The sequence below is a fragment of the Daphnia carinata genome, chromosome 3 (assembly GCF_022539665.2).
Source record: "Daphnia carinata strain CSIRO-1 chromosome 3, CSIRO_AGI_Dcar_HiC_V3, whole genome shotgun sequence".
Classification (NCBI taxonomy): Eukaryota; Metazoa; Arthropoda; class Branchiopoda; order Diplostraca; family Daphniidae; genus Daphnia; species Daphnia carinata.
In genome coordinates this window covers 10666292-10693251 of record NC_081333.1, presented here as the reverse complement: position 1 = coordinate 10693251, position 26960 = coordinate 10666292, and the positions used below count along the sequence as shown (strand labels likewise).

Genomic DNA, 26960 nt, shown 5'->3' with positions numbered 1-26960 from the left:
TTCAGCTAAAAAAGAAATCGCCAGTAAATAAGCTAGGAAAAAGCAGAATTTTCCATTCAGTTCAGTTTGATGCGGACAATGTGGCCGTAACCCGATTTGTACATCAACGCTGTTCTCGTATTGTAGCTGTCTAGCTCGTTGCAGGCGCTAGTCACAGTGTCCGTTTTTTCCCCCATAGTTTAAGGCCCTTTCTTGTCTGTATGCTAGCGGAGCCTAACGTCAAAATTTCAGTTGTGAAAGTAGAAAATTAACAGCTATTTTTGTGTAAGCCAATCGGAGTCCACTGGTTTACCTGAAAAGAATTTTACAAATTTGCGACGGCGAGTTTTACCAAATTTATAGTATAGCAAAACGAGAAAAGAGCCGGGGATCTCAATCTACAAATAGCTACCGGGCCGGCAGTTTCTAGCGAGTCGTGTTCCAGGTAGTGTGCGAGGGCAAAACACCACGCCCCGCTGACGTCAACATCAGCCAATCACTAGAGAGCTAACTTTCGTCATCTCCAGGAATACTTTCTTTGTATTTGTTAGTGCCCTACTAGCCCTACTATCCGATTCCACTAGCAGAGAATGACTCATTCGCTGCGGAGTTTGTGACTGAACAAGACGTTAGCCAAACAACTGTTACTTCCAGTTCATCATAGACTTCTATCGTTTGCCTGTGTATTGTTTTTTAATAAAAGCTGGCTTCCAAGGTCACCATCGCTTCATTTGGCATTGTCAACAACATGGATACGGCGTTCTTCGATGACGGGCGTTCTTACGTCCCGTCTAGCAACAATAAAGAAGAAGTTCGCAAGCGTTTGACTCTGGATCTGAATAGTCCACGTCTGAAGAAACCTAGATTCGACGTTCTTCTTTCATCTCCCGATTTGAATATGCTCAAGTTGCCATCGCCCGAGCTAGAAAAGTTGATTATGCAGCAAAATGGTCTCTTGTCTGCCACACCAACGCCCGGCGGTTTTGTCTACCCAACTCCAACCAGCACCGGTACCAACACAACCAGCAGCAGCAGTAGTAATAATAACAACCCACGCGCCGTTACGCGAGACCAAGAGATGTACGTGAGGGGATTCGACGATGCCTTGGCCGAGCTGCACCAAGCTGGAGCCCAACAGCAGCAGCAAGTCCAGATCTTGTCTGCTGGCCAGCAACAACCAAACCCCCATTCGATTTTGGAAACCGGTTCCAGCACCGCCAACAACGCCCAGACGGCTGCGCCCTTCGGTGCAGCCGCAACCCGGCCGCCCACCTCTTTGTCTCCCTATCCCACCACTATGCATCAGGTAACCATGCCAACGTTATCATGCAATGCCCCTTTTTTTAAACTCTGGTTTCTTTCTTAAAACATCGGTAACAAAAGCAGATACCCACATTCTATTAACGGCTACATATTTAGTGTTTTTCCCGTATTTGGCTCCTCTGGGTCAGGCTTGCCATTTGAACCAATGAGTTGTAGAAAAATGAAACCTTGTGTTATGAAACGGAGTCGATTTATTTCATTTGCTAGACAACCTTTTTGTTTCGTTGCCAATAATTTTTCTTCCTGCTGCTTACAGTGAAACTTTATTTAATTGCTTATTCTTTGGATTTCTTAGATTCCTGTTAAGGAAGAACCTCGGTGTGGTACATCCCTCAGTAGCTCTCCACCCATGTCTCCCATCGATATGGAAGATCAGGAGAGGATCAAATTGGAAAGAAAAAGGCAAAGAAACAGAATTGCTGCATCTAAGTGTCGCAGAAGGAAACTAGAAAGAATTGCAAAGTTGGAGGACAAAGTGAAAATCTTAAAGAATGATAATAGTGAGCTAGGAACTGTTGTTGTCAAGTTGAGGCAACAGGTTTGTGGTCTTAAAGAACAGGTGATGGAACATATAAATTGTGGTTGTCAAATAATGCTTACAAATCAGTTCTAAGTGGTGTGCTGTTTGACTTTAATTTTGTACTCTCAGACCGTAACAAATTTTAGCGCTGAATCTGTTTATTTCCATGTTCTTTGCAATTTCTGTGGGTGATATGTCATTCAATCTACTACCTATGCCATACTTCTATTGGATCACTAGAAAAGTGATGCTAGTCTCCTTCTCACATACTTTTTCAAAAAGTAAATATCTTTGCTTTGTGAACTACCATTAGGTTGATATGGATGTTAACAATTGTTTGCCTTAACCTATGTGTCTCCTCAATTCAAAGCACACATTTATTTCTAACAGTCTTGAGTATCTTAACTGAAGTATTTTAATGTGTATCATAATCAGATATGGTAATGTATGCTAAAATTAAATTGAGCACGTACCAACATTTATCCATGTACAGTTTTGATATTTTCGCTAAATAAATTTCAAAGCATATTGGTTTTGATTTTTGGAAAAATAAAAAAAAAAAGGTCCAACTGTCTGTCCTTTTAATTGCGTACCTCAATAAAATTAGTCCTTTCATCGTCAGTTTAGATATCGATATATGGGTTTACTTCACTAACAATCGGAGAGAAAAAGATTGGATGCTGGATTTTGCATTTCCACTCATTACAAAAAGAATACTTTGAAAAAGGAAATACGGTTCAAATATTAATAACACGCGAAAGTTTTTGAACGCGATTTAACAAAACGTCTCCTTGTTTGATGGTTGATTGGTATTGATAGTTTTTCGAATCGGGACGGTTGGTTTCAACGATGCCACCAACTTTGTCGATACGACAGTGCAGTCGACCCGCAGCTATAAAGCGAGCAAGTTCCCTTTTTATATAAAATAATGTTATTAGTAATTACCAATGAAATAGATTCAGAAATTGAAGAACTACTTGTCGATATATTCTTCGGTAACTCCAAAGGCTTGAGCCATGTAGGTCAAAGTGAGGCTTCGGTATGATTCGAGGAGTTGGGTGTAACCTTGAATTCGCATCTCTCTGACGTAGTATCGGTAATGAGCAGCGAGGTAGCGATCTTCTCTCATAAGCTGCTCCACTTTGGCCAAATTGATGAAAAAGTCGGCGTAGTGGCAGTTGTACAAAGAAAACAAGTAGTCTTTGACATCGGGAAGGCTGTGCAACACTTCCAAGATCTCAGAGCCTCGAACGATCTGAAAGCTCCTGAAATATTAATCCACGCAAAATGATAAACAAGAAACACCTATTAAACATACCTTGTCGCGTAGCTGGTTCCTGGGTAGCGCAATCATCCCCATATAAACCGTGTAACGAACAAAGGTAGAATATTCCATTAGTTCATAAGAAGTGAAAGTTGAAACAGTGTCCAGAAAGAAACCAGAAGCTGCTTTAAAGTCCCGGATAACCATTGAATAGAGTCCTTGATAAACTTTGAGTCTATTACGCCTGTCCCAATCACCTCCTTCTTCAATGAGCGACTTTGCACGATCAATATTCCTGGTCACTAAGTCATGGTCTACATAAAATAACCCGATTCTAATGTTATGAAAAATGATATCAAGTCTATGACCAAGAGAGACTGTTTTGTCATAGGTTTTGCGAAATGCAGAGAGTGCTGCATCCTTGTTCCCTATTCGGCAAAGGAATTCAGCCTTCTTCAAATTTGATTCTCTAACTTCCATTTCACCAAGATTTTGCTCTGCATCTTCAATGGCAGCATCTAAAGCTTTGAGTTTAGCCTCATTTCTTTCTTTCATCCCACTAAGCAGGGGAGCATCAACAGTCCAGTTTAGGTCTTTGCAAACTTCTTCATAAAATGGTGCCATGTCTGTTTCATCATTGTAGATTTAAAATAAATTCAGAATGTTTAGAAATAAGAAATATTTACCGTCCGCACGAATTGCATCCATAAGCTTTTGTTTTACGGAGGCATCATTCTTGTGTTGATCAAGAGTCAGGTAGAATTTGTACTGAGCCAGTTCTAGGTTGGGGTTTTTCGCAAGTCCTTCATGTTCCAGATTTTCAACCGGCATTTTCAATTACCAGCAGTATCAACCAAATCGTATGAAATTATACAAAACTCAAGTCTACTACTGCACGCTACGCAAGTGCAGAAATTTCGTTGACGTTAGTCGGCAGATTTTCTCCACTTGGAAGAACGTACCGAAGCCTCTTCTTGTCGAAAAGCTAAGAAAAGCCAATCGGGCCAAAACGGGTTTCTAAGCCCCGATGTCTATAATCGGGTTCCTGCCCCACTAGGAAAAACCCCAATCATAGACGATCGGTGTGTACTTCGTTAGAGGAGTGGGACGGGAAAAAACCTTGTTTGAACCATGACCAAGTTTCGGGTTAGGAATTCGAATAGAAATCAGAGTAAGCGTAGTAGAGAGAGGAACAGTTGAAGTTTACAATAGGGGTATGCATTTCGATTTTACGGCTGTAATCGATTACCCTCGATCGCTTTATGCAATCAGAGTTGGCTCCGCGTTTCCACACCCCGATTAAAAGCCGACGGGGTGTGAAGGAAAAAAACTTGGTGATTCATCCTGAATTCATCATTTACGGGGCTGTAGATAAGGTAAGGTAAGGGCTTGCCTGTTTTTAGCCCAGTGCCCCGTCAGGTTTCTATCGGGGTAAGTAGCCCGATTAGTTACATAGTTACAGATGGTTTGGCTGTAAAAGAAAAGCCACCCGGTTGCTGCTTTCAAACCTGTCTCTGTCGACTATTTGTATTTCCTAGGGTACTAAAAGCGCTTCGCATGAAAACTATGTTTTTTTAATGGATGTGCAGCTCTTCAACTTAATCCAAGTTATCTCTCACAATAGGTTGCCCAACCTAAAGCTCATGCAAAAGAAACACCATCTCTTTACCTTTGACATTGTCTTCTAAGGTTGACCTATCTTTTTATAAAAGACAAACCACTAACTTGAAAAAATAGATTTGAACATTATTCTTGACGGCGGAAGGTGTTAACGGTTATCTGAAGGCTAGCAAAGCCTAATTGGTGCACATGCTAAAACTGGAATAATCTTCCCTATACTTGTTCACAGAAAAAAGGTAGCACCAATTCGGTGACCAGTATCTATAATTCTCCCAAATCATTAGTTATTCTTATAATGTTGGTCAATCGTCGCCACATGACGGTAGTGTTCTGGTTCCATCTCAAGAATTTCTTTCTGCATTAATTGAATTCTTTTATTACCATATATTTTTAATATGTTGACTAATTATGAACAAATGGAAAATTATGCACATCTTCTGCGACAATACATTTTAATCTACCTTATTGGGATTGACAGGCCTTAAGCGTTCATGTCTTCCAACATATGATATGAAGTCTGTTGATACAATTTCTTTGCATTCTTCAACACTCAAACCAGTTGCAGATGATTTCAGCATTCTTGGGTGGTTTGTTAAAGATTTGTTGTTTGCAATATTGCCAAGGTGCTCCACAAAATTTGTCCATTCTTGTACATCAACCTTAGAAGTCTCGCCTTGAGGAAAACTGATGGCAACTTTTTGTCTTATGTGTTCTCCAATATCACTACAATTGTAAAGAAACATTGTTGGTACAAGAAAATTTTCCATATTTTGTATCGTGAATCAATTTACCGTCCTTTTTTGGATAGATCCAGTGGCCATTTATTTAACAACAAGGTAACTTTCCGAAAAACATTGGAGCTCATGACTAGATACTCTGAATGGTAAACGTGGTTGAACGATGTATCCTAGATACATAAAACTGCTTGAAGCTTTTCATACCTGGCACAGACTATTGGTGAAATGTTGTAAGTTATTTATAATAAATTAATATTAATATTCAGCAATAACATACAAAGTCAAGAGCAAATCCTAAAGCCACTGGTTAGTGGCGATAGCAGAAGAAAATAATTGCTAACACAAATGACGCAAAGGATCATGCAGTAATGCCACATACGACGAGTTTTATACATATATTTATATAAAATCAGAAAATTCACAATTCACATCTAGTGAATTTATCAACGTTACTAAAATTTTATATCTAATAAAAGACATATGAACATTCCTAAAAGAATTTGAATTAAGAAAAAAATATCTGTTTTCATCCAGGTTCGAACTGGAGACCTTCAGTGTGTTAGACTGATGTGATAACCAACTACACCATGAAAACATACGATGTGGTTCAAATCTCAGGTATATAACAATGGTAAAGAAAAATAACCATTCTTATATTATATAAAAAGCGGAAGTTCGGATTGAACTGAAGTGGTATTAGAAGCTATTTGCAAGGGAAAAAGCTGGGAATGCAGAATTTGATATCGACTTTAAGGTATTAGAAGCTATTTGCAAGGGAAAAAGCTGGGAATGCAGAATTTGATATCGACTTATATAGTTTGCCAGAAGGAAATGATACTTAACCCGTTAAACATATGTTGGTATTTGTTTACTTGTAAATCAATTTGTTTTGGGGTATTTGTCCATTTATATCCAGCTATATCGATCAATTAAATTATGAATTAATCGGATTCTTTCTTAAATAGTAAACTACACAATCTTTTACAGAACAGATAAAAAAACCGGTGCGCAGGTCCTCAAATAACGATCATGGTGGTGGCCATCTTTCTTTCTGGTACATTTTTGCAGACGAAGGAACACAGGTCGGAAAGAGTTTAGGGATCTAATTCCTTTACCTGCTCATTCCTTAAGAGACAGCGAAACAAAAATCTTTACCCTTTGAAGGACGAGTTTCGAGATGTCATTCTGCAGTTCCGAGGGGTAAGTAGCTCATTTTTACAAGTATATTTACCATTTAACAACGTTTTGGTACACCTGCCGCCCATGTGAACAGAATGTTTCACTGTAGTTTTTCATATTACTTTCGTAAAATAAGCATTAAGCATTATTTTGTAACAAGGATGACTTAAAAGAAACGAAATAAGGACCGTAATGTCTGCTTTCGAGAGACGAATGTATTACCCAGTAATTCCTGTTCGCCATTAAGGATTCACTGTATCCCTTAAAGGTCATAGCAGGTCAGCTAGTAAAAGATGACGCTTTAAGGTAAAATCCTCTAAATCAGAAAAAATTATAATCTCCTGTATTGACCTTGAATGTTCCTCATAATGAATACCTTGATGGATGGTTTTCAAGGGCGTACCTACAACAGATATTCCAGTTTGCACGGAAATCACATATGAAGGGTGGAGCCTTGCTTCGATCTATGTTATTTTTTTCCTCTGAAATTTTGTCCTAATTCTGTTTCACAACCGTTGGTGCAAAATACGTTTTGTTAATAATTGGTATCGGTCTCCGATGACGAGGAAGTGCGCGATCTTTAAATCCTATACTATGAGCAGCTCCTTTTCATGGCTGATGAACTCTATGACAATTCAGCACGTGTTATTGATCTTTCCCGATGATGTCATGGGCTTTTCGCCCTGATTAAATTCGTGAAAAACGACATCCGCAAAAACATTCCTCACAGTTGTTCCCGCCAAAGGCACAGTTTCGTGATAAATAGCACGTAAGTTTTGTTTTGCGTCTTTTCGATTGTTGAAAGCGAAATAGAGAAACAGGAGGTGTGTCGACTCGTGCCCACCAATCCGAAGCCAATTCTGGTCGAACCATGCAATGTTCGTTGGCCTTGGGGAAGAAGGGGGCCATCGAGCGTGTTTTGTTACCCCAGAGCCTCCCGCAAACAGCCTTATATAAAGCTTGGCAACCAAAACTCTCTAGTCACTTCACTATTAGTTGCGGAATCCTAACATCGATATTTTTTGAATTTTTCTAAAGTTTTGATTAAAAACAAATCAAGTGAATTATGGCGCCAGAAAGAAGCCGAGAAACGGTCCCTCTTACCAACGGTAGCATCAATACTAATGGCCATTACGTTGAACCGTTGATGAAACATCCTCTTCCCGATATCGACAGACCGTAAGTTCTTTTTTTTTTTCGTTTTAATTCATCTGCTGGCTAACATCTAAACATCAGTTTTCTACTAACAACTTCAAGGTCGATTTACCTTTTAAAAACGGTGACAACCGTGTTTCTTTTTTTCGTTGGGGTTTATGCATGCCAAAAATTCGCCGAATTTCAATCTTTTTTAGCCATATGGTTTGCCTTCGGTGGAGGGGAGCTTAGCTTCTTTTGCAGTTTGAGTGAAAGCTGGAAACAAACAACGCTGCCCAGAGGCTATCTTGTGCTAATGCTGAAGTATACCATGCAGGGCCAGGTTTCCATGAAATTTTTGTCAATCTGCTGTCGTAGTCGCAAATCGGTGGATTCTGGAAAGAAAAGGTTACATTTTTCTCAACCTCGAGCACGTGATGCTCCGTCGATCAACTCGTAATTTGATATCGTAGATATCTTGTTCAGGTCTTGAGGGATATCGTATAAGCTTATCGTGGACTAGCTGTACCACCCTGAATGTATTTTAGAATAATGCCAACTAACTAAGGTTGTGGGTTTACAACTTACAATTTCCTTTTTGAGTTGCAGCCCAAAGCAAAATTTGCTATATTTAACTTTTTTACGAAGGTAAAAGCAAAACATGCCCGCAAGTCAAGCCTCCGACGCACTACGAAATTGTTTCTCAAGGCTACTTCATAGCTTATAACGGTTAAGTTCTTCATGGCGAGCAAAACCGGTTCTGTCCGTATAATGTTTTGAATTTTGTTTCGGAGAAAGGTTCTAACCAGCGCATGCATGTTGTTTTTTGGCTTTTGGTCGCTTTCTCGTCTTTGTCCTTTTTCTATCTGCCTACCTCTCCGGGCTGCAATTTCGAAACGGGAAGTGTCCCGCCGCCGACTCCTATCACGGCTCATGCGTCCGGTGGCGGCCGCGAAGTGCTCGAATTCGTTTTTCCCGGCGATCCCCATCCGTAAGTGGAACCTGAAACCTACTAACATCCTAATATTCCACTGACTTGCATGAAATTTGACAGCTGTACTTTAGTGATGGGATCTCATCGTCCAACCGTTAAACTGGTTCAAAAACAGGTACACATACGAGGTCATCGAACAGAGTTCCCGCTTTCTACTGGAACGGACAAAACATCGTCCACGAATTGGAATCATCTGCGGCTCTGGACTTGGTAATCCATTTAGTTTTTCTTGGCTCCATCAAGTCAAGCTACTATAATCTTGCTATGTATGGAATCCTCAAGGTGGTCTAGCGGAATTACTAAAAGAAAAGGATGTTTTCCCATATGAAGAGATTCCCAATTTTCCTGCGTCGACTGTTCCGGGGCATGCTGGTCGCATGGTAATAGGGTTACTAGAAGATGTGCCCGTCATTTGCATGCAAGGAAGGTTCCACTGCTACGAAGGATATGCCTTGTGGAAGGTCATTTAATTATAGGCCAAGGTTTTGGTTCTTCCCATAATCAACAAGTTTCTTCCGTTTCTGTAGTGTGCAATGCCAGTCAGGGTGATGAAACTAACGGGCGTGTCGCATATCATCGTAACGAATGCGGCTGGTGGACTTAACCCAGCATATAACGTTGGCGATATCATGCTACTCAAGGACCACATTAATATGCAAGGATTTGCCGGAGATAGTCCTTTAAAAGGTCGCAACGACGAAAGGTTGGTAGTTGCCACAATCGGTAAAGACCATGAGAATGAAAGCAGGAAATAAATACTTTTCTTTATATGGTTCGACAGATTTGGACCGCGTTTCCCGGCCATGAATAATTCTTATGACCAACGCCTCCGTCAAATGGCTAAACAGGTAGCCAAAGATATTGGTATTGATCAATATATACGTGAAGGCGTTTACGTCATGTTGGGAGGACCGGCTTATGAAACAGTTGCGGAACTGAGACTTCTGCGCATGTTGGGCGTCGATGCAGTCGGTATGTTTTCGTTCCCACGAAGTTCACTTTAGAAAATGTCACGTATTATCACATTCTGTTTTAGGGATGAGCACGGTTCCAGAGGTGATGGTGGCGCGACACTGCGGAATGACTGTTTTTGCGTTCAGTCTTATCACAAACGAATGTATCACAGATTATGACGCACAAGGCGAAGCCAATCACGAAGAGGTTATCGAAACTGCTAACAAACGCCAAAATGACTTGAATCTTTTTGTTACACGTGTAGTCTCATCCATGGCCAATGAAATGCCACCCGTCAACGGGAAGAATGGCTCGGTTGATGAAAACTGATATTTCCCGACACTCGACTCGCAAATCGCAGGCTGTCGTAGAAGATTCAATATTATTCTATATATATACGGTACATACCCAATTGCAACGCGACGTCAAAGCGATTTTGTTCGTGTAACAGTGCGGCATTTTTTTTAGACCTTTTTCGTGGTTATCTATGTTCAGATGCCGATAGCTCATAATTGTATCTTCACGTCCAATTTTGAACCCAATATTGAACTACGTATATTCTAGCCACACCTGTATCTGTGCAAAAAAAAAAATAAGTTTAACGTTTTTGGGAGATGACCTGCACCTTGATTTGTTGTAAATTGATCGGTCGAACCTCCGATAATTTGCTATTCATGAATTTAAAAAAAGAAAAAAAAACTTTTTAGTTTCTTAAACATTTTTCCAATAAGCAAAATACATACTTATTTCTGTCGACGACGTAAAAGTGATTCCAAATAATTGTTCTTTTATGGATACTAGATTTTAAGAATTGGAAATTATGCATATGAAAATAAATACACACTCTGGAATAATCAATTGGAATAATAGTACTTGACGACGATGATGATTGGAAGGACTGACAATGTCACTTCATTTGTTAAAATAGTCCCATACTAGTTGTGCAGGTGAAGCACCAAGCAAAGATGACAAATCTTCAACTGAAGCTATTGCAATGTTATGCAATGAACCAAATCTCTCCACCAGCATCATAATTTTCTTTTCCCCAATTTTTGGAATATTTTTTAAAGCAATTGATACATGGGCTGACAGCTCTTCATCTGGAATTTTTAAAGGCTGCAGGAATGGATTTTTTGATATTTTATTTTCAGCAGATACCTGAAGTTCATAAGCAGAATAAGCTGTAATAAAACATATATCAGTTTATATGTTTTACATTATACCATTTGTACTAAGAGGCTATGAAGACCATTTTCCGTGACTGGAATAAGATCTAATTCAAGTTCTAGAACTGCAAACTGCTGAAGGGAGGAGAATTGTTGTAATGACAGGTAAGTTCTTTCAGCCACAATGACCTTTCGGATTCCTTTGACCTATTAACAATAACGAAATTATACAGGTGTCCTTAAGAAATGGTGATCAAAAAACCAAAATCACGAGAAAATTTACTGCTTTAAGTCCAGCTAGCCGTTTCTTATATAAAAGACCTTCAATCATTTCAGCTGCAGAAATGTAAATCACTGCACAGTCTCCAGATGGATGGAAATCAACAATGCCAAGATCAGAAGAAAATAAAACCTTGATACTCTCTAATACAGAATGACAAGCATTGAATTATACTATTTTTATTTAAAAGAGAAAACAAATGTTAAGAATTAGTATCATGTCTACAACCTGTCATTTTCTGGACAACTGCAGTATTTCTCCATTTCAATGATGCTAAAATGTGACCGTTTGGAATTTTTTGATTTCTTTTTACAAGTTTTTGGCTTAAAGGAGGTGAGCAACCCTTAAAATCATCATCAGAACTATGACCCATTAGCTTAACGCCAGCCATTGGTTTTCAATGTATTTTCCACCACGCTTTTGAATTCATCTGGTATTCGTCTTTGAAACGCAAATTGAAGTAAACAACTTTTTCGCCATCTATCGACAAATAAAACAACTATGCATCAAACACTTAATTAAGAAAACATGATTTTCGGAAGTGTTTGCGGCACTTGTCGGATGACAATCGTCTTGTCTGAACTAATGCCTCAAGAAAAAGAAACATATCAAATAGTACAAGGAAGAGCGCCATCGGAGTGGAAATGAAAGCTGCCAGCAACGCAAGAAAATCGAAGAAGTCTCTCTCATGATTAAAAAACATGAAAGGAACCGGTTAACATGACCTTTTCGAGGGGCCATGTATGGTATGACATATTGATACTTTAAAATGATAAGGGACTCGTTACTGGCGCCTGGATGCCGTGATGTTTCCCGCCCGCTCTCTCTCTCTCTGCCGGCTCTGTCCGCCTACTCCCGCGCGACCGTTGATGCCGATAGCAGCGTCTAAGATTCCCCGATGTCTCTCCTTCGTTCTGTTCTCTTTCATTCTCTCGACATCTTTCATCCAAAAGTTTACATAAGACTAACTCTTTCTAAAGGCACAAGCAGTCACAACATGACCGGATGGTTAAAGTTTGTTTTCGACATGTTTTCTGTGAAACCACGCCGCACGATTGTGCTGAATCAGGACGGCGGAAACAAAAGAGAGAAAACAAGGGAGAACATGGCTCGTTGAGATATTCAAACGATCACGCTCAAAAATTTCAATCGAACCACGCAGATAGATTATTTGTATGACTGCGTGTATATTGCTAGCCGGGCACAAGCTTCGATGCCGAGCAGGCAAAGCAACAGCTTGAGATGAACGTCAGCTTTGAACGCTAGACCCAGCCTATTATCTGAAAGTGGAGGACGATGACGTGATATCATAAAAGAGCAAGCCCTCTAATTGATTTTCCTGATGAAGATGGAAACTGATTATGATCAATCTCGAGGGCTGGTGGGCGAAGGACGAGAAAACATCCGTGCAAGTTGTCGATAGCAAAAACACGAAACGTCCAGCATGGTCGGAGTTGGTCATCGCATTAAGACGCGAATGTTAAACCACTTGTGAAAACCGACACCGTCTACACCAGATCTAATCCACTATTTGACCGTTTTCTTCTCTTTCTTTCCCTTTTCTCTCTTTCCTTTTTGAAGCTGTCTAACGCAACAACTCATTGACGCTAGCTGCTATGTATAACTGGATCGGATGTGAATGCACAACAAGATGGAAACACGCACGCTGCTGATGCCTACAGTACAGCATCAGTTCTCGACTATACAGTCTTCTATTTCAGTAAATAAATACAAGGGGAATAAAAACAGATGAAACTGGGCTAACTTGAAGATGAAGATGAAGATGATGAAGAAGAGAAGAAGAAGAAGAAGACGAAAAAACGAAAATGTTATTGAGGCGAGAAGGAGCTAGAGGAAGGGTGGGAGGAAAATGACGAGCTGAGCGGATGATAGGGGAGTCGATGGAGAAGAGAGGGGCAGTCTCAAGTTGGTGTCAGGCCGTTGGGTTACACCAGCACAGAGTGGGGGTTTTTCAACCAAGGAGTTCACTTCAAGACATCGGCCAGCTGCAGTCAGGGCCAGTGGATCGCGTCAAGCAGTTTCTTCCCGTCGAGGCTCTCGTTCGTGACTTTAGTTCAACATCTTGAAGAAAAAAATATACAGAGGGAGAAAGAAAGAACAGCCAACACGCACCGCCAACATCGATGAACTAGAGATAGTGTCGTGAGTGAGAGCGCGCGCCCTAAGCTCTACGCCGCTCACAACTTACTCATTTCGCCAACATTTCCATGCCCAACTGCTGCGTTCCATTCGCCTGAAAGGAATAAACACATCGTCGTGAGGATGGTTATTACCGTCCTATCCACCAGGTAATCATTCGAAACTAACTCTTCTGCAATGTAGGAATGCGAATCTTCGTATAATCAGCGGACAGTCTCCGACCAACACATAGCGACAGCTTCGTGAGTAAACAATTGGCTTTACGTCAAGAGATGATTGCGATCAATCTGTATAGGAAGGACTTTGATGCGGTGGGTTCCAAAGTGAGAGCCCAAAGATCGTAACAGCCATTTGATTTTCTCTTTTTTTATTTGCTGGCGCGTGTGACATGAAGGCGGAGGATATCACCACGGCCACAAAAACACAAAAATCTACTGTGATTTAATTATTCATAAGAGTACCCGTAGCATTAACATGCGCAGCTTGAAGAGGGGGTAGCTGTTGATCAGATCACTCTTCCTTTATGGCTGAACATACCTTTCTGTCAACTGCATTTAAAATCATGATCAACAATCATGTTTCATTCCATTTAGAAAAGAATATTCACCAATAATCTGATTTAAAACTATCTCACGAACAATAGTTGCCCTTTCCTTCTGTCATGGAATTTGAAAGAAGATAAATGCGATATTTTATGAAAATGGGTACGGTCATTTGGACGAGATGGGGGAGGGTGTGGGGTGTAGGAAGGGGATCGTATGCTGATGAAACCGGCCGAAATAAACTTTACCAGTCATGACGGCTACATATACATACATTATCTCTCTCGCAGTCAGGTTCGGTTAGTCACGTGCGATAGCCTGCTACAGCAAAAGAGGAATGTTGTGAATAAACTGGTCTGTTGCTTTTCTCTGTTCCATTGCAACAAGTCAAAAAGGTGACGGGTGGTGTTGTGTAAAACAGGATGAATGCTATAACTTGTATTAAAGGAGATGGCTATCGTGACAGGCGAATGCAAGGTGGCTATCTAATTTATTTCTCGGGTACTTTTTTTCCCTCGACAAGGTCTCGCTTGGACATTTTTTGGCAAAATGTTGATTCTATTAGATCAAAAAAATTCCTTTGCATTTTTTTTTCTGCAGGAAAAGGAGAAAGGTAGTCAGTCAGCTTCTGTTGTTCGGATTGCTGCTGGCTCTCCAGCTTTGGGGAACCACTGAAGCCCGTCAGCAGCGACTTAAACGTCAAGGTAAAAGGAATTTATGCAAATGCCTGATATCTTTAGATCTGCCTCTGTGACGGATATCACGGATCCTTTCCACTTCACTTAACCCTTATCTACTCACAGAATTTTCGTTTCATCCGGGCTATAAAGGACACGGTTCTTTTGTACTGTTTTTTTTTTTTTTTTTTGGTTGATCAAAATTTTCCATTAAGAACGCGATTTTTTTTTTCACCATCTGCACTTTAGCCCAGCTAGTCTGTTTGCTTGACAATCTCATCGGGCAGAGATTTACGAGCATACACAGCACTTTGGTTGGCTACAAGAGTGCTGTATGTTATTGAGCGTGGATTTCTTATTTGGGTTAGGCAGACCCATCAAGTCTGGCGATCTCATTAGTTCATATGTTCACAAGAGCTCTATGTTATATTTTTGCTTCTACTTTTTTTTCTGTTTTGTATGTGTGTGTGTTTTTTTTCCACTGACCTGCGAACTCTGAAGAGGGTGAAGGCCGTTACTATAAACACGCGTCGATGACGTTCTCATGATCCATTTCTTGAATACCCAAAAACGGAACGGTGTTTAAAGAGACTCATTTTTTTTTTTCTTGAAATAAGAATGTTTTATGAAAAATATTTACCGAAATACTAACAGCGGTGATGGTTCTAATCTAGAGAGTGGTGAAAGTGAGTTTGACGAAGATGAAGAATTGACTGACGACTTGGACGCACTTGGCAATTCTGAATACGACGAAATCGACGCTGAGGGTTTGTTACACTTTGATTTCTTTTTTTTTTACTAGTTGGTCTCCACTTTTCTGCTTTTCTTCTTCTACCAAGTGTTTTTTTTTCTGGCAATCATTTCGTTTCAAACATGTCACTAAAACTAGAAAAAGATGGTTGATCAAAGAGAAAACCAGAGTTTCGAATTTGAATCACTGGTTTGAAGTTGGTCTGCTTTGAGCTGGAATCCACACAGAGGCGAAGGAATAACATGTGGCTGGCGACCTTTGCTATCTCTTTATCCGTATCCTTCTATCCGGCCAGCGACTGCTGCCACGAAGAGAAAGAAAAAAAAAAGAGAAATTTAGAAAAAAGAAAAACCAAATGTATACCAGATATCGTCTGAAACGAACGACTGTTTTAAGTCCGGCTCACAAATCGCCCTGACCTAGTTTGACGGCCACAATGTCGCCTCATCTTATAAACATTTAAATATTTTCTTACTGAATTTTGTTTCGATGGAAATCGCAGGCGCCTTTAAAAAAAATAAATCAATGTTTTTTTGTTTTTTTTTCAATCGCCATTGCAATAGATTCGTCGCCAAACCGCGGCGATGTTTCCGTTTTCACTCGTCCAGGTAATCGATTAAATTTTTAAGCTCTACAGAAAACAAGAAAAAAAAAATGATTCGTTTTTGAATTGTTATCAGCTCCTGGAGCAGGAGATGTGGACTTTAATGGGCCTTGCTCCGACTATCGCCCGGGCGAGGACGATCTTCAAGCCTTTGATTTCATCCGCCAGTTCCGGTTAGACGTTCTCGAGACCAAGTACCCTGGCGTCACCAAGGTGCGCGGTTCCAGTCGCTTGCAAACTGCCTATCGCTTGGAGAAGGAAGCCGATTTGGTCGTTCCGACGAGGTCTTGTTACCATCTAATGAAATTTTTTGATCAATCGTGTGCATAACTCATCGCGGTGATTTCCAATCACAGAAACATTTTCCCTCAAGGCCTTCCGCAGCAGTTCTCGTTCATCTGCACTTTCCGAACGCGAAAACCACCGAAGACAGCATGGAACATTATTCGCATCAGTGATCTGCGTCAACGCCCACAGTTCCAGGTTACCCTCAATCCGCGCAAGAATACCATCGAGTTCGGCATTAACGACTTTAGCGGTAAGCTGCAAACGCTCGTCTTCCGCAAAGCCCAGGTAATAAATGAATGAAATTTACCTGATACTTGTCGGTTAGTAATGTGGATTGCAATCATGATTCTAGGTCTTTGATAAAGAATGGCACAAAGTTCACTTTGGGGTGCATCGAGAACGCGTCGTCCTCTACGTCGACTGCGAGTTCAGCGAAGAACTTCCGCTCGACATCCGCGGACCTATCGACGTCAACGGAGAGATCGCCATTTCCAAAGTGGCCGGCACTAAACGAACTGTTCCGGTACGTCAGTATAAAGCAACATTTGAGATTCCAAGCGGTTCCTTATTGCATTCACTTGATGTTGTTCACTGTTGAACTATTTCATCTTTCAGATCGAACTTCAGTGGATGGTGATGAGCTGCGATCCCGCACGTCCTGAGCGTGAAACATGTGAAGAATTGCCGGTAATACAAATCACTATTTTGCATACGTTGAATGCCATTACGCTTAACTTAATCCATCTGTTTTGACAGCCACCACCTCCACCCAGGGAGCAAATTCAGCCCGCTTGCGAACAGACATGTCCGCCAGGAGTAGCAGGACGAAACGGAACAGATGTACTTATACTTTTTTGCATTGCGTAGCGTAGATTTCTTTAAGAGGTCCCGATTTTTTGTTCAGGGTCCACCTGGTCCCCGCGGTCTATCCGGAGAGCGTGGAATACAAGGTTTACCAGGACCTCAAGGTCTTCGTGGAGAGCCTGGCACTAAAGGAGATATGGTAACTCCCCTCCACTAAAGAAAACTTGGGCATTATCTTACGTTTTTCAATAAAAGGGTTTGCGAGGAGTGCCAGGAGAAACCGGAAAGGAAGGTTTGCCGGGTAATCCTGGTATTGCTGGACCAAGAGGAGAATCCGGAATTCCCGGCTCTCGAGGAGACACGGTAAATGATGAATTTCATTTCAATTTGCATCGACAATTGGCTGACGTGCGTTTGTTTACAACAGGGGCCCCCTGGTCAAGTTGGACCGAAAGGCGATAGAGGAGATTCCGGACCAACAGGTCAAATGGGTTCACCAGGTCCTCGAGGACCTCCAGGGCCTCCAGGAGATATTACCAAAGTAACAGGACCACAAGGTTTGCAAGGAGCGCCGGGTGAGAGAGGTTTCGTTGGACCTCCAGGTCCCGAAGGTGCGCAAGGACAGCGTGGTTTCACTGGAGAAATAGGACCCCCAGGAACGTCAGGAAAGGACGGTACTCCTGGAGAACGAGGTCCTAAAGGAGATCGCGGTGACAGAGGAACGGCTGGTGTAAGAGGACCTCCAGGTGCACCCGGTGTTCCAGGACCACCAGGTCCGGCAACATCCGGTACAGGTGGTCAAACGGTGCCTGGTCCTCCAGGACCTGCTGGTAATCCCGGAGAGCCGGGCATGCCGGGACCTCAGGGTGAGAGGGGTAACCGAGGTGAAAGAGGAGACTTGGGAGAACGCGGAGTTGCTGGAGAAAAAGGTGATCGTGGACCAGCTGGTCTACCCGGTAATGACGGTACTCGCGGTGAAACTGGACCGGCAGGAAAACCAGGCTTGCCCGGTAGCAAAGGAGAGCCGGGACAACCTGGCGCTGTTGGCCTACAGGGTCCTCCAGGTTCAGCCGGAGCTCCGGTATGTTAAGAACAATGCCATAGAACAACAATAACATAATAACTCTGCGGTACTATTAGGGACCGATGGGTCTGACTGGCCCAACTGGAGAAGTTGGCAGACGAGGTGAGCCTGGCAATACTGGTCCTGCCGGTCCTATGGGCCCTCCTGGCACACCCGGAGAAGTTGGACCTCAAGGATTGCCAGGAGGACCTGGTAGCCGTGGTGAAACAGGACCGCGAGGAGAACGAGGCGAAATCGGTCCAGCTGGACCAACCGGAAGCCCTGGCTTGTTGGGACCGAAGGGTCATGAAGGCAAACAAGGAACCGATGGAGAGCCAGTTCGTAGCCCTTCAACATTTTGGTTAATTTTTGTGAACATGAACGAAATGTTTGTCTCCGTAGGGCCAACGAGGAGAGAAAGGAGAAAGCGGACCTCGAGGACCTGATGGCCCTCGCGTAAGATCACAAGCTCTTGCTGTTTATTAATATAGCCGTTAACCTTTTGTGGAATGATGAACAGGGCTTCGATGGCAGACCCGGTGCTCAAGGATTGATTGGACGTCCTGGACCTAAGGGAGATCGCGGAGAGAATGGTTTACCTGGTACTGAAGGAATTCGCGGCCCACCAGGCCCGAACGGTTTGCCTGGTCCTATTGGACCTCCTGGAGTAGCTGGATTGCCTGGCTTTGTCGGCAAACCTGGCCCACCAGGTCCACCAGGACCTCCCGGACCTCCTGGAGATGCTGGTGTCATTCCCACTAATCTGATAAGAAACGATGGTGCTGGTGCAACTGGCGCTACCGGCCAACCTGGTCTTCCTGGAAATCCTGGTTTGGTAGGATTGATGCAGAGGGTTACCACATTTTTCAGCTACTGATTTCTAATTTTTGAACTGTTAAATATAAAACGTGTAAAGCCTGGAGAAAGAGGAGCGGATGGTGAACGTGGACCTGAAGGTGCCACTGGTTTGCCTGGAACACCGGGAGCTGAAGGACCTACTGGTAGACAAGGGCCCGTAGGACCGCGCGGATTCGCAGGATTGCCTGGCCTCCCCGGACCTCCTGTAATGATTTTTCATTTACCTTACTAAGTTTTAATGATTAATGTTTTGTTGTTAAGGACCAATTAACTTGTTTCGTCATTTTCCCAGGGAAAAACTTACTCCGAATCCGATTTGAGAGATATCTGCGCATCGGTTCTTCGCGGTAAGTTATTATATGCTATTTTGCCCATTCGTAATCGTTCCGTCCAGAAACTATATAACGTAAATGGGTGATTTGAAAGTGTTAATGTTGATTGTTCTACGAATAATTATGCCGACTTTAAACTTTTCCATCCTCAAACGTCGATCCTCAGATCAACTTACAGAGTTAACAGCCAGATTGGTTGGTCCACCTGGCTTGCCCGGTCGTGGAAGACCGGGACGTCCTGGACAACCTGGTTTACAAGGAGCCACAGGTTTGATACGAACATTTCAATCTGCACGCGAATCCGCGCTGATGCAGCATGTTTGTTTTGTTCCCCCATCTCTTGGGCAAAAATACCTATAACGAATGGCGATGTGATCAGAATTTTAGTGAAAATGCTATCTTGTAACGGAATGTTTGCACGTGCATGATTTTTGCAACTGTTGCCTGTTCATGCTTGTTCTCACAGACCACATGGAAGAACTGGTAAATGGACTTCAAGGTCCACCCGGTCTGCCTGGTCGTGGAAGACCCGGAAGGCCTGGTCCGCCAGGAAGAATTGGCCATACAGGTACCTGCTTTAATGTTTTGCTTTATTTGGAATGCTGGTCTGTTCTGTCGAATTTGTGTTCTCCAATGCTTCTGCTTCAGTTTTGGGGGGCTTCATGGGGCTTGAAACAAACCTTAAGGTTGTGTGTAACATTATTTGTTCATCAACTTTACCAGGCGAGACGGGCAAGGTTGGTCCGCCAGGCGAACGCGGCTTGACCGGTCTGCCGGGCATTCCAGGCCCACCAGGACCTGAAGGACCTAAGGGAGACGTCGGCTCTAAGGGTGAGCGTGGACCAGGAGGAATCGGTATGGAAGGACCTATGGGACCAGCTGGCATCCAAGGACCTCCTGGACCTCCCGGTGTAGGCGTTGCGGGCCGAGCTGGAGAACGTGGTGATTCCGGCAAACCAGGTAAATTTCTCATAGAAGAATTCGAATCATTGGATGTTTGAAACGTTTCATTATGCCACACTTATGAGTTATCAAACATTAAACTCTAATTGTAAAATTTTAACAGGACCAAGAGGAATGATTGGACCTGCTGGCCCACCAGGAGCTCCTGGATTTTGTGCCGGCTGTTCGCCACAACAGTTCCGACCTGCCGGTAACGACAAGGGACCCGGTAAATAGGTCGTCGCCTTCTTCGCCGTGAGGCAATTTTTGGCTTTGATGACAACTGACACACATACAAACTGACGGAAAGAAATAATAATTAAAAAAAAAAGAAATATATTTCCCTTTAAAAATTACAGTTGAAAACCGGGGAATTGAATGACACTTTATTCGGTAAAAATACAATGCCAAGACAACGATGGGTATGAGAGAAGACATAAAGAAATCGTTGTACCACTGGTAGATTTATTAAGCTCCTTATCACTGCCTGAATTTTTTTCCCCTCTCCTTTTTGAAGTGTAGGCCTGGTAGACACCTCTAATTGTTTAATTTTTGAATTTTTTTTTTTTCAAATAAAAATATAATCAATTTGTTATAACACATAGGCACTTTTTCCTACTAAATAGAGATTAATTTGCTTGTTGGCCATCCTCCATAAATTGAACCTTCATCTTCAAATAAATTGTCTTTACCTTTTCTAACTATACCCATGTGAACAATTATTGTTTTGTTTTCATTCATACCACCAACGCTGCTGGACTGGAAACTTTTCTATTGGGATTCAATAATTGGCTGAGCTTTGTATCAACTGTTTCCTTCATTCAACATCTTAAGTGTAAATATCAGTTGAAATGATTTCATTTGGCTGCAATACAACAATTCATGCCGTAAGACCCCAAGTAGCCTTACCCTATACGCTGATAAAATGCAAACGCAATTTTCTATTCTAGTAGTTAAATGCTGAACATTTCTACACTTGCAATTAAGGAAAAATCAATACACACTAACCAGAAAAAGAGTAGACATGTTGATTGGAGAAAAGTGTGACATTTCATATAGATGGAAATCACAGCACAGAGTTTTTCAAGTGAGACGTGCTTGTTCAAGAGAACAAGCGACACTAAATGTTACGACGTTTCTCTGCGATTCTGAGAAGAAAGGAAGAGACACTAAAAAAACAGCTGGGTCTGCGTATGTGAAAGGGGCGGATCACTTCGATCCGCTTTTGTTTGAATCATTTTCTTACCATTACCCTTAAGTTTCTCGTCAGACAGGTGAGGACGCGATAAAGAAACGTAGAAAAGAGACATCAAAGAATCGTCGCGATCCTAAACTGATCCCTACTGGCGTTTTTGTTTTCTTTTCTTTGTCAGTAATCTTATCTCTCATAAGTTTACTTTACTCTCAGAGCGCAAACATTATGTTATCAAATAGCTTTGCTAGCCTGTTTACTGTGAGATTATACGCATACAAAAGAAATAGCTCTTTCTTATGGCGGATGTGTTACAACGGCTACGGCTCCAATCTTTAAGTATATAATTCTTTTTACACATGTTTTAAATTTATGATTACCTTTTATTTGTGTTCACTTACTAACCTGTAAGGGCGCTATTCCTGAAAATCTCTTATTGTGGATTTGCAACGGAAAGACAATTGGAATATTGCTGATTACGAAGTAAGACCCGAACAAGAGTATGTCTTCCTGTATCACTGTTAACTTAGGTTTCTCCGCTTTTTCTTTTACTTGGGCGGAAGCTTTATGCTGTCACAGAATAAAATGTCTCCCTTCCGGATGGGTTCACTCGTATTCGTCGCTATCACCATGTTGAGTGTCTGTCAAACGTGGTGCACAATTATAACGGATGAGGATGGCATGCGTCTACCTAAGAACGTTCTTCCCGTCTCTTACAACATCCAGCTTCTTCCCATCATCGAGGAAGGCAATTTTACTACTCCTGGATTTGTAGAGATTGTCGTTGACTGCATTGAAACTACGTCGGCCATATCGATGAATAGTGCCGAGATCAGCATCGATGAATCTTCAATAACGGTACTGGAACTGTTATAGCAATTTACATAGAAATTTTAATGATAACGGCTTGTTGTCTTAGATTAGTGATTTAGCCTCACAAGAATCTATAGGAGTGACGAGTTTAATTGTTGAAAATGATCGACAGATAATTACCATCGAACTAGACAGTCAATTGATTTCTGGTAGACAGTACAAGATCTCCATGAATTTTGTGGCGGTGCTCAACGACGAACTACGTGGGTTTTATCGATCAACTTACGAGGAAAACGGAGAAACTAAGTAACTGCTGTGCAGAATTCATGGGAAATGAATAACACTAATCAATGCAATTCGGATGCCCAAGGTACCTGGCCGTCACGCAGTTTTCCGCTCCCGATGCGCGACGTTCGTTTCCGTGTTTTGACGAACCCAACATGAAAGCTGTGTTCACCATTAAACTTGGTCGCAAACTCTCCATGTCATCAAATAGTAACATGCCCAAGATCAAAACCGAACCCATGTTGGTAGAGAACACATTTATCATAAACTGACATGTGCTAAACTAGTCTAATGTTGACACAGACAAGGAATGGCGGACTACGTTTGGGATTACTATCAAACAACAGTGAAAATGTCTTCGTACTTGGTTGGAATGATGGTTTCGGAATTCACTGGCGTTCCTTCTGAATCAGAGCTCAACAGAGTCCCATTTACCATCTGGACGCGACCTAGTCTCACCAATTTAACCACGTAATAGTAAGTTATATTAATTGTTTCGCAGCTATGTCTGACTTTCTTTTAAAGATATGCTGGAAACATTGCACCTCGGATATTGAAATATTTTGAATACTTCACACAAATTGACTATCCACTACCGAAAGTCGACATAGCGGCCATTCCCGACTTTGCTGCCGGTATGTACCGTCTACTGGATAAAAATTCCGTATGCGTTATGTGTCTTTTTTGTTTTCGATAGGTGCAATGGAAAACTGGGGGCACATAAATTTCAGGTAGGAGATTCAAGTCATATTCCATAACTTAATAGGGAACTTGTAACTATTTGAAATACTGAATCTGACTTATTAGGGAAGCTGATCTTCTTATTGATGAACAAAGATCATCTGAAGTAGCGAAACAAAGAGTGGCTGAAGTCACTGGTCACGAATTGGGGCATATGTGGTTCGGCAATCTAGTGACACACGACTGGTGGAGTTTAGTCTGGCTCAAGGAAGGATTCGCTCGCTACGTGCAATATATTGGAACGGATTCGGTAGGAAATACTTCTGATATCTTCCCTTTACGTGTTATAACTATTTTGCTTACCAAGGTTGAACCTGGTTTCCAAATGGACGAACAGTTTGGTGTAGCGACCTTGCAGTCCGTTTTCCGAGTCGACAGTTTGGAATCTTCACGTCCTTTAGATTTTGATGTGAACAATTCAGCTTCGTTGAATACGCTGTTTGATGTCGTAGTCTACGACAAAGGTGAGTTACGACTGAAACCCGTCATGTTTGTAATTAGCATTATGTAAAAATTATTACAAACCTTTCCTTATTGGTTGCAGGCGCTTCTATTGTTCGAATGATGGCCAATTTTTTGGGGCCGGAAACCTTCCGACGCTCAATGACGCGCTACCTTCATAGTCGGTAAACTTCGCTTGTGTTTTATCTCAAGATTTGTACTTTCGCTAATGATTTTTCAATATTCCTTTCTTGAAGAGCTTATGCCAATGCCGTACAAGATGACCTTTGGCGAGCTGTTCAAGAACAAATCGAAATTGATGGTTTGGTCCTACCTGCAACTGTGAAAACAATCATGGACCCGTGGACTAATAAAATGGGCTATCCTTTAATTACCGTTACGAGAAATTACGGTGGAACTTCAGGCGGTACAATCTCTCAGGTAGCAGCAAACTGTTGACATTGACGTATAATTATAGAGTTGATTAAGTCTCTTTTGAACCCTTTAACGGCCACGACAGAGTCGTTTCCTGTTGCGGAAAAGCACTAATTCAACCGAATCGATCGTTTATCGTTGGTGGGTTCCATTAACCTTCACCGCTGACTTTAGCCAACCCCAAAAATCAATTTGGATATCCGACAAGGAGGATAGCATCATATTACCCGATCTCTCTGTCACAGACGATGAATGGGTCCTTTTCAATGTTGGCCAAGTCGGTATGAACTGATTTCGGTTTTCTTGAGCTCGTTAAACGCAAGCGTTTATGTCATTTGTATCATTTAATTTCAGGATACTATCGAGTGTCTTATGACGACACTAACTACGGTTTGATTCTCCAGCAACTGGCCACAGACCACACGATGATTTCAGCTAAAAATCGAGCACAGTTATTGGACGACACGTTAACTATTGCTCGGGCCAATATCGTCCCGTATGATAAAGCATTAGATTTAACTAAATACCTTGCGCTGGAACGTGATTATGCACCTTGGACAGCAGCTACCAACGCTCTTGACTTTATTGACATAATGCTTTATGGTTATCCAGATTTCAACGAATGGAAGGTAAGCCGACGTGGGTTACTGTTATGATAAGTTAAATGACATTAAATACTAATAATGTTTCGTGTGTGATATAGGATTACATGAGTGATTTAGTGATCCCTCTATACCAATACGTAGGATTCGATGAGGACGCCCGCGACACTCATTTACTCATCTATACACGCACGCACGCAATTCATTGGGCTTGCACCAAACTCGAGATAAACGATTGCGTACAACATGCGAACCAAGTCTATGCTTCATGGATGACAAGTGTTATCACTGAAAAGTAAGGATTAATTATCTGAAGTATTTCCTAGCCACAATCCTTTACTATTAACATATTATCTTTAGTGATATTTCACCGAATTTACTGAGACTGATATCTTGCTCTGCCATCGCCAATGGCAGTGATCCCGAATGGAATTTCGGCTACCAAAAATACCTCGCTTCAACTCTGGCCAATGAAAAAATTGATTTACTCAAAGCTATGACCTGCACGAAAGAAACTGACATCATTTACCATATGTTGGAGATGATGATTAATGAAAATTCGGGAATCCGCTTACAAGATGCCAATACGTTATTTAGCAGCATCGCAGCCAACCCAGTTGGCCATGGAGTGGCTCTCGATTTCCTGGCCACGCGTTGGGATGAAGTCAATGCTTAGTAAGTAGCTTCACAAGAACATTTCATGTGCTAGATTGTGGATATGAATAATATAGATGTTAAAGCCTTTTAAATACCTTATGCAGTTTCAGTGGTTATGTTGGATTTGGTGGATCAAGCATGCCAGGATTGTTTCGTTCCCTCTGCGACCGCGTCAACACTAACGAACAATTAGCTGAGGTAAATTATGAAATTACCCATTGTATTTACAGTTTGAATTCGTGAAACAATTTCATTAGAACGATTTACATTTTTGAACAGCTAACTAAAATACGTGATGATCACCTCGATGTTTTGGGGTCTTCCAAGACAGTCAATCAGGGTTTGGAATTGGCGCAATCCAACGTGCAATGGGTCGAACAGCACTACTCTGAAGTCATCACATGGTTGAAGAATCAAAAGATGTCTTCAGCTTCGACGACAATCAGCACAAACAATGCCATGATGGTTATGTTAGTTCTCTGGGGTGTTCTAAGTATGTTCCTCAAACCGTGATCGCAGATTGCTGTCCAATGATTATTAACTAACACATGTGCAGTACCGATCTAGATAATAGAACGCAAAATACTCTGGAAGGGGCGAACGCGGTGAGGATTGTTTAATACAGTAATAAACTAAATGGCCTGTTGCAATGCTCTGCGGAAACAAGTTATCCGGTCACATTCTTCCAATTAGTTCCAAGCAGGAAGAAGGAAATTGCTTCAAGCAATGGAATCACAGAAGTAAATGAGGATATCCTTTTCTTGGGTGATGTCAACTTGCGCAATACTCAATGAATAAGGAAAGATCGTTTGAAAAGGTTAACTTACTGAAGTTTAAATGCGACGGTTTTTCCATAACCATTGTTTAAGAACTTGAGCAGCAGGAGGAACTTGCAGACTGATAATCTCTCCTGCGGCACGAGTACTTAGGAACGGGGTAGGAATCTTTTTTTCCTGTCAAAAGTACATATCGTCTTAATCGATGCGTGCAAAATATATTCATCTTATTGCGTAAAAGAGATAACTTATCAGCACCATACAAAGTGAAGTATTTGAATTAGAGTTAGCAAAAATTCAATTAAAATCCGTATAAATAATAATTACCTTACAAGAATATCCAGCGCTATAGAAAACTAAATTGTTTCTTCTTCGATGGAGTTGCAATGACTGAAAGCGGCCCATCTGCGTCCGTCTGCGGAGAGAAGACGAAACTGTTATGCTCCACTGGATCCATCCGGGGCCTTTTATATACAAGACCAGATCAGCGATGTCCAATACGAGGAGAGGGGAAAAGTGGGAGAGGGCAGTACGTTGCTATGGCTTAATCGCCTCAAATGGATCGACAAGTATACAGTAGCAAGTTAGCAACAGCTCAAAGGGAGGATTGGGAAGCCTGGGCATGGGGGCAACAAGTGTGATATACCAAGCCTCGCCCCACGCCTCACTCTCAATATAAATACATAGCTTAGGGCTGCACTAATTTCCTATTATATATCGGGCCCAGTATTTCCTTTTTAGCAAGCCCGTCGATCGAATTACTACGAACATGTCCACGGAGCTTGGTGGCCGCACGTTACTTCTGTTTTTCTCGTATACATTGGCTCATGTCTATGGGTTCCGGACA

General features: G+C 41.8%; 6 protein-coding genes across 10 annotated transcripts; 4 read left to right on the top strand and 2 right to left on the bottom strand.

Moving 5' to 3' along the window:
- The first annotated feature begins 553 nt into the window (after positions 1-553).
- Positions 554-2350, top strand: LOC130697528 (transcription factor Jun-like). The gene is made up of 2 exons (XM_057520437.2): positions 554-1285; positions 1598-2350. The coding sequence occupies exons 1-2, from the start codon at positions 728-730 to the stop codon at positions 1913-1915; spliced, it is 876 nt and encodes a 291-aa protein (XP_057376420.1). The 5' UTR covers positions 554-727; the 3' UTR covers positions 1916-2350.
- Positions 2351-2440: 90 nt separating this feature from the next.
- On the bottom strand, positions 2441-4044 carry LOC130697521 (26S proteasome non-ATPase regulatory subunit 6-like). Its single transcript, XM_057520428.2, has 4 exons — positions 3773-4044; positions 3141-3712; positions 2800-3077; positions 2441-2734 (listed from the first exon to the last, which is right to left on the bottom strand). Exons 1-4 carry the CDS (start codon positions 3915-3917, stop codon positions 2560-2562), a joined length of 1170 nt encoding a protein of 389 aa, XP_057376411.1. The 5' UTR covers positions 3918-4044; the 3' UTR covers positions 2441-2559.
- Positions 4045-6584: 2540 nt separating this feature from the next.
- LOC130697523 (purine nucleoside phosphorylase-like) lies at positions 6585-10118 on the top strand. 3 transcript variants are annotated; one of them, XM_057520432.2, is made up of 7 exons: positions 6585-6643; positions 8661-8747; positions 8866-8960; positions 9033-9211; positions 9278-9453; positions 9532-9722; positions 9787-10118. In XM_057520432.2, exons 1-7 carry the CDS (start codon positions 6621-6623, stop codon positions 10032-10034), a joined length of 999 nt encoding a protein of 332 aa, XP_057376415.1. In that variant the 5' UTR covers positions 6585-6620; the 3' UTR covers positions 10035-10118. The 3 variants fall into 3 exon arrangements, with proteins under 3 accessions (XP_057376415.1, XP_057376413.1, XP_057376414.1); XM_057520430.2 differs by lacking the exon at positions 6585-6643 and adding an exon at positions 7549-7801; XM_057520431.2 differs by lacking the exons at positions 6585-6643; positions 8661-8747 and adding an exon at positions 7580-7801.
- Positions 10119-10138: 20 nt separating this feature from the next.
- On the bottom strand, positions 10139-11599 carry LOC130697535 (Fanconi anemia core complex-associated protein 24-like). The gene is made up of 6 exons (XM_057520444.2): positions 11379-11599; positions 11154-11293; positions 10928-11077; positions 10578-10862; positions 10448-10501; positions 10139-10372 (listed from the first exon to the last, which is right to left on the bottom strand). Exons 1-4 carry the CDS (start codon positions 11539-11541, stop codon positions 10617-10619), a joined length of 699 nt encoding a protein of 232 aa, XP_057376427.1. The 5' UTR covers positions 11542-11599; the 3' UTR covers positions 10139-10372; positions 10448-10501; positions 10578-10616.
- Positions 11600-13075: 1476 nt separating this feature from the next.
- Positions 13076-21062, top strand: LOC130697494 (collagen alpha-1(XXII) chain-like). 3 transcript variants are annotated; one of them, XM_059494555.1, is made up of 20 exons: positions 13076-13459; positions 14453-14556; positions 15204-15296; positions 15844-15888; positions 15961-16168; positions 16241-16457; positions 16525-16695; positions 16788-16859; positions 16929-17012; positions 17077-17175; positions 17232-17339; positions 17404-18057; positions 18117-18377; positions 18442-18495; positions 18560-18874; positions 18956-19102; positions 19190-19244; positions 19696-19797; positions 19953-20189; positions 20296-21062. In XM_059494555.1, exons 1-20 carry the CDS (start codon positions 13434-13436, stop codon positions 20406-20408), a joined length of 3165 nt encoding a protein of 1054 aa, XP_059350538.1. In that variant the 5' UTR covers positions 13076-13433; the 3' UTR covers positions 20409-21062. The 3 variants fall into 3 exon arrangements, with proteins under 3 accessions (XP_059350538.1, XP_057376377.1, XP_057376378.1); XM_057520394.2 differs by lacking the exon at positions 19696-19797 and adding an exon at positions 19396-19497 and having other exon boundaries at positions 13077-13459; XM_057520395.2 differs by lacking the exons at positions 15204-15296; positions 19696-19797 and adding an exon at positions 19396-19497 and having other exon boundaries at positions 13077-13459.
- Positions 21063-21926: 864 nt separating this feature from the next.
- LOC130697497 (aminopeptidase N-like) lies at positions 21927-25974 on the top strand. Its single transcript, XM_057520397.1, has 16 exons — positions 21927-22221; positions 22283-22482; positions 22547-22702; positions 22765-22932; positions 22987-23096; positions 23159-23192; positions 23269-23452; positions 23510-23666; positions 23747-23828; positions 23901-24084; positions 24164-24359; positions 24433-24707; positions 24782-24975; positions 25041-25355; positions 25442-25535; positions 25617-25974. Exons 1-16 carry the CDS (start codon positions 21931-21933, stop codon positions 25848-25850), a joined length of 2874 nt encoding a protein of 957 aa, XP_057376380.1. The 5' UTR covers positions 21927-21930; the 3' UTR covers positions 25851-25974.
- Positions 25975-26960: the final 986 nt, after the last annotated feature.

Coding starts and splice junctions, on each gene's coding strand:
- LOC130697523 (XM_057520430.2), top strand. CDS start 7,689: ATGGCGCCAGAAAGAAGCCGAGAAACGGTCCCTCTTACCAACGGTAGC. Junction 8,748..8,865: donor TTTCCCGGCGATCCCCATCC/GTAAGTGGAACC, acceptor GTTCAAAAACAG/GTACACATACGAGGTCATCG. Junction 9,723..9,786: donor GTTGGGCGTCGATGCAGTCG/GTATGTTTTCGT, acceptor ATTCTGTTTTAG/GGATGAGCACGGTTCCAGAG.
- LOC130697528 (XM_057520437.2), top strand. CDS start 728: ATGGATACGGCGTTCTTCGATGACGGGCGTTCTTACGTCCCGTCTAGC. Junction 1,286..1,597: donor ATCCCACCACTATGCATCAG/GTAACCATGCCA, acceptor TGGATTTCTTAG/ATTCCTGTTAAGGAAGAACC.
- LOC130697497 (XM_057520397.1), top strand. CDS start 21,931: ATGCTGTCACAGAATAAAATGTCTCCCTTCCGGATGGGTTCACTCGTA. Junction 22,483..22,546: donor GAGGAAAACGGAGAAACTAA/GTAACTGCTGTG, acceptor CGGATGCCCAAG/GTACCTGGCCGTCACGCAGT. Junction 24,708..24,781: donor CAGATTTCAACGAATGGAAG/GTAAGCCGACGT, acceptor TGTGTGATATAG/GATTACATGAGTGATTTAGT.
- LOC130697494 (XM_059494555.1), top strand. CDS start 13,434: ATGGTTATTACCGTCCTATCCACCAG. Junction 18,058..18,116: donor CAGGTTCAGCCGGAGCTCCG/GTATGTTAAGAA, acceptor CGGTACTATTAG/GGACCGATGGGTCTGACTGG. Junction 19,798..19,952: donor AGGAAGAATTGGCCATACAG/GTACCTGCTTTA, acceptor CAACTTTACCAG/GCGAGACGGGCAAGGTTGGT.
- LOC130697535 (XM_057520444.2), bottom strand. CDS start 11,541: ATGGCTGGCGTTAAGCTAATGGGTCATAGTTCTGATGATGATTTTAAG. Junction 11,294..11,378: donor AGTTGTCCAGAAAATGACAG/GTTGTAGACATG, acceptor ATTCTGTATTAG/AGAGTATCAAGGTTTTATTT. Junction 11,078..11,153: donor GGCTAGCTGGACTTAAAGCA/GTAAATTTTCTC, acceptor TATTGTTAATAG/GTCAAAGGAATCCGAAAGGT.
- LOC130697521 (XM_057520428.2), bottom strand. CDS start 3,917: ATGCCGGTTGAAAATCTGGAACATGAAGGACTTGCGAAAAACCCCAAC. Junction 3,078..3,140: donor GGAACCAGCTACGCGACAAG/GTATGTTTAATA, acceptor AGGAGCTTTCAG/ATCGTTCGAGGCTCTGAGAT. Junction 2,735..2,799: donor ACCGAAGAATATATCGACAA/GTAGTTCTTCAA, acceptor TTATATAAAAAG/GGAACTTGCTCGCTTTATAG.